Source organism: Corythoichthys intestinalis, chromosome 8 (genome assembly GCF_030265065.1).
Source record: "Corythoichthys intestinalis isolate RoL2023-P3 chromosome 8, ASM3026506v1, whole genome shotgun sequence".
Classification (NCBI taxonomy): Eukaryota; Metazoa; Chordata; class Actinopteri; order Syngnathiformes; family Syngnathidae; genus Corythoichthys; species Corythoichthys intestinalis.
Window position 1 is genome coordinate 39,901,760 of NC_080402.1, and position 8,560 is coordinate 39,910,319.

Here is an 8,560-nt window from a genome sequence, read left to right on the forward strand (position 1 = left end):
AACACCACAACAATGTACATTTCTTTGGTCGGGGATATTTCATGCTTTTAAGAGCTATTTTTAATGTTAATGTGTTTTAATGCTAAATGGGCACTTTATCCACATTGTCCTTTTTGAAGATGTGTTTGGTCAGCAATTTTCAAAGAGTTAAAAATAGCAAAGAGGGTGTGCCAAACCTCGTGATTTGATTTCAATGGGTAAAGTTTTATCCAATCATCTCCCAGAAGTGGCAATAGCAACTAAATTCAGTGTATTTATTGGTTTAGAGATGCTGATGCATTATGTCCTTCAGCAGCATAGGTCTGAAGGGGTTAAGCAGGATAAGAATACAACACGTGGTTTTTTGTGCCTTTATGTACTTTTCAAAGTCTGTGTTAAATGCAAGGGCGTAGGTTTGGTCTCAACATTGGTAGAGACGCTATTGCAGCATAACCTGCATGTACCATTTTGCTGGGGACGGGACATTAATAAGACCAAACAGATTGGGTACATTTCTGAAAAATAGCTGGTTACTACATAAAAATGAAAAAGGTTAAAATTATTTTAATAGGGAAGAAGTCATTTTTCAAAATGCTTGCTTCATATAAAGGAAATTTACAGTGGTTGTGTTTTTTTTTTTGGGGGGGGGGGGGGGGCAGGGGCTTAAAAAAATGTGTATAGGCTGCTAAAATAAACCTTTTTTAAAAATGATGTAGAAAATAAATACAATTAATGAATGAATGCACAAATGCACAGTCGAATTAAAGACTAGAAAACACAGGAAGACACCTCTCTAAGCAGCTTTCTACTCTTGTTTTACAGGTTAGCAAGTTCACACAGTTTAATATTATGCGAAATCTGATGCAGGTTGGACTTTCAGCAGCAAAATTAGTGGTGTGTTCCCACTTCCAGAACAATGACATCTTTTTACATTACTTACAGTGGCTGCTGCTGCTGGCTGAAAAAAACAAAACAAAAGACTTCTAATATCCCTCCTCTTCAAAGGGGGCAGAGGAGGCGGCATGACATGCATTTCTATCGGGATTGTGTGAATGTAGGGGTTCTAGTCATCAGCCAATCAAACATGCGTTAGAGGGGGAAAAAATGGACCGGCACATTCCGCAAGTTAAAAGGGGTCAAGTCTGAACATAATGAAAGTAATTCACTCAATAATGGTAGGGTCAATTCTAGCCTAACAACACAAGGGAAGAAATTCTAAATTACCTTTATAGCTGAACTCATTGTACAATGCAAATAAGGTTGCTTAAAAGGTGGTGGGGACAATATGAGCATCCTGAAAAGTTGCAGTGTGATGTCCCTACCGTCCCTAGGTAAACCTACGCCCTTGGTTTAATGGTCTGTAATAAAATTGTGCAATTGTGTGTTTAAAATTTTGCCGTTATAATGCGCACATTTAAAACAGCAGCCAGACCCCCCCCCCCCCCCCCCCCCCCCCCCATCCCCCTGACAGCTTCCTAAGTGAATAAACCAGTGTATATTTTTAGAAACATCATTTCTGTCACCTGGTATGAATTTTTCAGATAACAGCCATACCACAAATGCCAATAGCAGATTACATTTCGGACTGGCATGCGTTATTTGGGTAAAATACAAAAGGAAAGTTAGGGTGAGAACACAGCAGTCACCAGTTTAATGCTGAGGTGACAGCACATAGCAACTGGCCGCTTTGGTGAGGCTGTCTAGTCGCACTAATCCCATAAGAGGGTCAAAGGATCGAGCTGCATCTTTATCGGGGAGTGTTAGAGCAGATGTTTTGGTTACATTCCCAGTTCACATTCTGGAGCGCATTCAAATTGAAGTTAACTGTCTTTTAAAAACAGGAACTTTCTCCCTTTGGTTTCTTAAAAAGATACAAAACAGCCCCACACCTACTGCAAGTATGTTCTAAATCCCTTTTGTCATCCATGAACATACTAGTGTTACGGCCGCCGTGGGGTGTTAGACAGATGAGAAGAGACAAATCGTATCCTTTGGGAGTAGATAAGGTCCGCCATATAAAGCACAAAGTTGACAAAGGAGAAAACTGCCACCACGACTTTGCTGTCCCACGGACACTTCCCTTGAGGACACGAGTACGGTCGCCAAGGTGATCCGTATTTGGTGTCAAAGCAGAACACAGGCCACACCACTGAAGCGCTCAGGTAGAGCAGCACCTCCAGCAGTGTACACACCACCACAAAGCGATCAAAGGGCATGCAGCGCACGGTCTTGGTGCGCCCGCACACAGTCATAATGACCACCAGTGCAGTCAGAGTAAAGCAGAAACCGTAGACTACCACGCAGTAGATGGTGGCAGCGTAGAGGGTATACTGGCTCCCGTTTGCCAGAGCGCCAAAGATAATGCAGGCCACAAAGCCTTGGACCACTTTGAGAAGACCGGAGACCGTGGCCATGTAGCCCACTACGGCTTGGCCCGGTCTGGCTCGGCACAGGGCCACTTCGGCCCCGTAGGCCAGAGTCCCCAGGATGGAGCAAACGGTGACAGCGATGCGAAAATTTCGGACGTCACAGCCGGCGTAGGGACACTCTGCTCGGACGAAGAAGAGTGGGTAGACCACGGAGGCTGTCACATACCTGTGAATAAATAAACACGTATACATAAATACAGATGAGTCAATCCAGAATTGGAAGACATTTTACATCCCACTCTGCTCATCTTAAGTAATCCACATGAAAAATACTAAAAACTTTCTGAGTAAATTTACAAGTCCTGACACTAAATACAGTGGGGCAAATAAGTATTTAGTCATCCACCAATTGTGCAAGTTCTCCTTCTTGAAAAGATTAGAGAGGCCTGTAATTGTCAACATGGGTAAACCTCAACCATGAGGGACAGAATGTGAAAAAAAAAAAAAAAACAGAAAATCACATTGTTTGATTTTTAAAGAATTTATTTCCAAATTAGAGTGGAAAATAAGTATTTGGTCACCTACAAACGAGCAAAATTTGTGGCTGTCAAAGACGTTTAACAAGGCTCCACTCGTTATCTGTATTAATGGCACCTATTTTAACTCATTATCGGTATAATAGACACCTGTCCACAATCTCAGTCAGTCACACTCCAAACTCCACTATGGCCAAGACCAAAGAGCTGTCGAAGGACACCAGAGACAAAATTGTAGACCTGCACCAGGCTGGAAAGACTGAATCTGCAATAGGTAAAACGCTTGGTGTAAAGAAACCAACTGTGGGAGCAATTATTAGAAAATGGAAGACATACAAGACCACTGATAATCTCCCTCGATCTGGGGCTCCATGCAAGATCTGACCTCGTGGCGTCAAAATGATAACAAGAACGGTGAGCAAAAATCCCAGAACCACACGGGGGGACCTAGTGAATGATCTACAGAGAGCTGGGACCACAGTAACAAAGGCTACAATCAGTAACACAATGCGCCGCCAGGGACTCAAATCCTGCACTGCCAGACGTGTCCCCCTGCTGAAGAAAGTACACGTCCAGGCCCGTCTGCGGTTCGCTAGAGAGCATTTGGATGATCCAGAAGAGGAGTGGGAGAATGTGTTATGGTCAGATGAAACCAAAATAGAACTTTTTGGTAGAAACACAGGTTCTCGTGTTTGGAGGAAAAAGAATACTGAATTGCACCATAGCCACTGTGAAGCATGGGGGTGGAAACATCATGCTTTGGGGCTGTTTTTCTGCAAGGGGACCAGGACGACTGATCTGTGTAAAGGAAAGAATAAATGGGGCCATGTATCGAGAGATTTTGAGTGAAAATCTCCTTCCATCAGCAAGGTTGTTGAAGATGAGACGTGGCTGGGTATTTCAACATGACAATGATCCCAAACACACAGCCAGGGCAACAAAAGAGTGGCTTCGTAAGCATTTCAAGGTCCTGGAGTGGCCTAGCCAGTCTCCAGATCTCAACCCCATGGAAAATCTGTGGAGGTAGGTGAAAATCCGTGTTGCCTAACGACAGACCCAAAACATCACTGCCCTAGAGGAGATCTGCCTGGAGGAATGGGCCAAAATACCAGCAACAGTCTGTGAAAAGCTTGTGAAGAGTTACAGAAAACGTTTGGCCTCCGTTATTGCCAACAAAGGGTACATAACAAAGTATTGAGATGAACTTTTGGTATTGACCAAATGCTTATTTTCCACAATGATTTGCAAATAAATTCTTTAAATATCAAACAATGTGATTTTCTGTTTTTTTTTTTAATCCACATTCTGTCTCTCATGGTTGAGGTTTACTCATGTTGACAATTACAGGCCTCTCTAATATTTTCAAGTGGGAGAATTTGCACAATTAGTGGCTGACTAAATACTCATTTGCCCCACTGTATGTAATATCAAACATGTATCCATGTTCGTGTCCTCCATATATTCCTCTGAACATTCACAATGGGTATCTGTTGACCGCCTTATCTGATATGACTCCCTCTTGTATCAGCTAGAGCTAGTGCTCAAGGTCATAACTCAAAATGTTTTTCAGCGGAAAATCACCAGAGGTGGGCTGTAATAAGTTTCATTTCTGCTTTCATAGTAGGTGTCTTTCATAGTAAGTAACGCCCTTTCAACAAGCATATAGACTATAGTCTTGTCGTGTACTGTCTCATTGTACTTTTGCGTGATCACAACCCTTGTCTGGATCACATCATTTGCACCCTGATTATATCGTGTTAAGTCTTCAAAGCAGTCAATCCTTGGCCGAGTCTAATTCTTTTCTCTCATTTTGAGCTATTGATTAATACTTGTCTTGGTGTTCAAAAGTGAACTTCCCTGACACATGTCCTCTCCATGTTTGGGTTTTGGGGTTTCCTCAAATAAGTTACCAGTACTTTTTCCGGCACCAAAAAAAAAAAAGTAAAAGTTTGGTCAAAATGTATAAACTAAAAACTCCTGCTGGCAACTGATCTGCAAAAGTCTTTATGTTGCCTAAGGCAGGTTCCTTCCCTAAGGCCTTGGAAAATACATTAGCAAAAGCAATGCAACGTCTATGAGAGCTGTAACATATTCTTGGCTTCAAACATTTTGATCTTTGATTAAGTGGGCTTCAGTTTTATGAACTGCAATCAAACATCCAGTAGTATAAACACGTGCAAAACACAACAGTTATTGATTTGGGAATTGTCTTTTTGGTTAAGGGATTTTAGTTGATTACAACGCATTACTAGATAAACACAATAAATTGGACTGGGATGTTTTTGGCACACAGACTACAGTAATTTGAATTACTCTTGAAGGACAAGAATAATAGAGTTCGTGCATTCATTTTTTTTTGGTTTTTACCTTTGTTAAACATTCACGTATAGTCTTTGCTGTTCAAGAATACACAACAAAACTCAGCTTTATTACAACCATTGGAATTAGCATACTGTAACTTTAAGCTAGTGCCCTTTAAAGGGAACTTCAGACTTATATGCTCTAATAAGCCACAATGGCGTAATGTTTACTGCATATGAAATGTGAATAGCTTCACCTTGCTGGCATTAAACTGGTCTTTTGGATGTCCGCGCAAGTTTATCCATTCTTCATGTTTTTTCCTCCGAGTTTTTGGTTTCCGGAAACTTATGAAGAAAGCGTCGTTCATATGTCATAATGTCTACAGTCATTTCTACAAGTTGCATAGCAGCAGTGTTTGATCGGCATGTTTTTTGTTGTTGAAAAACTACCAGAGAAGCAGAAACAACACGGATTGTATGCGAGGGCGTGTCTATAATGACCCACTTCTGCATTACGATGACAATGAGCGTTTTTGTTTCCCATCATTCTTGAGGGGAATTGTAAATCAGGCTGCTTAGGCAATACTTTTCGCCAAGATTATCATCCATTGAATTTGGTATGCCCGCCGGTGTTGTGCCAATGTAGTTACCTCAGTGAAAAAATGTATCCCCTGGGCAGAGCCATATTGAGGTAGATTTGTGTCTTTATTATTCAATCAAAAAATGTTGATGAATTAAAATATATATTTTCAGCCCAAAAAAGTCGCTTCATCAAAAAAATGTTTGAATGCAAAAATAAATTTGAAACTCAAAAAACTGCATGTGAAAGCTATTTTTCTTTGATTAATTTTATTATTATAATTTTTTTTTTTAATTGTCTTTTTTTTTTGATTGAAGCAACTTTTTGATTGAAGTAATGTTGATTTGTGTTTGGGTCACATTTTGGCTGGGACATTTTTCTCTATTATTCAATCAAAAAATAAGTTGCTTCAAAAAAATATAGATTTTCAAAAAGAAAAATCACTTCTATCAAAAAAAAAGAGAAAATTTTCAATCATAGAAAAAAGTTTTTGAATGCGAAAAAATATTTAAGATTGAAAAATTTGAACATTTTATTTTTCATTGAAAAACTTTTCTTTGAAGCAATCCTTTTTGTGTTTGGGCCATATTATGATTAGGACATTTGTGTCTAAATCATTCAATCCCCAAAAAAGTTGCTTCAATCAAAAAAAAAAAAAAAAAAAAAAAAAAAAAAAAAAAATTCCAATTAAAAAAAAAATCATTTTTAAAAATATTTTTCTTATATATATATATATTAATTATAAGCAAAGCAAAATGACTGTCTAGGGTGCTCGAAAAATAATTTCGACCCATTATAAAAATGTTTTGCAGTTTTATTACTTTACAACTTTTATATATATGTAGGAAAGTCAATTACATGCGATGACACCTTTCAGCCACTAGGGGGGGCCTGGCCCCCCCTAAAAATCCACTTATGATCTTTAGTATGTTCTGTCTGTATGCATCTAAATAAAACAAGGTGAAAGCGCATGGTAGTACTTTGGGTTTTGAATTCGCCTCTTGCAGACTTTTTGCCGGTGTAGTACATTTTGACAGAACACTTTTTTTATTGCTACTCTTATCTTGTCTCATCCCGTCTTTCCTGTTCATTTTGCTTTTGCTGCTCGTTTTGTGAAATATCGACAGTGCTGTCATTCTCCTTAATGTTTCTCTCGGGTTCAAATTGAAAGGGTTGAACAGTTGATATGTTTATGTCGCTAGTCATACTCCGGAAGCCCGGCAGCGTAACCATGTGACGTCACCGCCCTGCGCCGTCAACAAAAATGGTGACCTACTAGTTAAACTAATTTGATAAATTGTATAAAAACGAACACATCGAGGGTTCCAATATAAAATTATTTTAACTCAGAATAACGTTTATCTTTAACAACTACAAGCCTTTCTTCCTGTAGATCCATTTAAAAGGCACTCATTCAACTCATTGGCTGCTATTGACGGTGCTACAAGAGGCTGCAACCATCCCAGTCAAAATGGATTGGTCATCTAATTGCACTGGAATCTGACCATTCACTGTCAGTCCTCCAAATTTAAATGAACTGGACACCTATTGAAGTTAATGGCAAGCAATGTTACTGTTATTGGGTTCAGTTTTTTTTTTTTTTTTTTTTTTTTTTTTTTTTTAAGAGTTAGGGTTAATTCATATCTTATTAATTTGGGAAATTAAATACATAAAACCTATTAATAACAGTGTATCAAGTGGTAATAAACTAAAGTCACAGTATGGTCAATGTAAAAACAGTTAATACAAAACAGCTCTGGTTCATCTATCACCATCATTGGCAGCAAATTGGTCAATTGTAGGTACAATAATCTAACTGTTACTAGGTATGTTTGGCACAAAATTGATATTTTACATACAATGTTTCAACACTGGGGGGTGACTTACACAAGCGTGGCAAAGGCAGCACACGTGACGGTGAGGTTGTCCCAGGATATGGGCAGGCAGCTATAGAGACGAGTGGCATCCAAGAAGAAGACCACCACCGACATGGCAAAGCAGAAGCACCACACGGCCATGCAGAAGATCCCATGCGAACCGCTATAGCCCGCACTGTGGATCACCATGGCGATGACGGAACAACCCATTGCTAGCTGGCAAAAGCGGGCAGCGCCCAGAGGTGAGAGGAGTGCCTTCATGTTCAGATATGGGCCACCTGGTGAATCCATCACTAAGTGGTTGAACTGAATCAAAATTCCAACTGGTGATGTAGTCTCTTTTCAATGTTCTTTAAAAAATCTGGAGGCCACCTGCGCTTTGAATTTTCATCCAGTTTAAAACATTCGTTATAAATTCAAATTCTTTACCTTTCTTGTTGTCTCAAAGGTAAATCTCCCAGAGTGCATTGTCATAACGAAGGGTTTCCACACTTCTTTAGGCCTTGTGATCAGTGCATGTACAATGAAAAAATGAATCCACTCCTCTTCCGCCAAGAGATCACACTTCCATTGTCAAAAGTCAGACGTTTGCAGGTCACTTGTAGAAAAAGTTCTTCTGTGTTCCTGTTGTTCATTTTAATCCAAAGAAAAGTCATCATTCAAAAACGAAATATGACCTTTCTGTGACTGGACTGCACATGAGCTCTCAAATGTTAACCCACATCCTCCTTCCCCTCATAGACTTGCTGCGTTCTAACAGCATGTGCTGTGCGGATGGTATGCTGGGGCTCAGTTGCACCAGAATGGAAGTTATTTAGGGTTGGGACGGGTCACTGCTTAATGAGTGTGAGGGGTGTAGCTAAGGACACACATTAGATAGTCTAGAAAATGAAAAGTGACTGAATCGTTTAAGAATATC

General features: G+C 39.7%; 1 protein-coding gene across 1 annotated transcript; it reads right to left on the reverse strand.

Annotated features, from left to right (window-relative positions):
• Positions 1-1,612: 1,612 nt before the first annotated feature.
• LOC130920742 (myeloid-associated differentiation marker-like protein 2) lies at positions 1,613-8,558 on the reverse strand. The gene is made up of 2 exons (XM_057844152.1): positions 7,652-8,558; positions 1,613-2,574 (listed from the first exon to the last, which is right to left on the reverse strand). The coding sequence occupies exons 1-2, from the start codon at positions 7,930-7,932 to the stop codon at positions 1,920-1,922; spliced, it is 936 nt and encodes a 311-aa protein (XP_057700135.1). The 5' UTR covers positions 7,933-8,558; the 3' UTR covers positions 1,613-1,919.
• Positions 8,559-8,560: the final 2 nt, after the last annotated feature.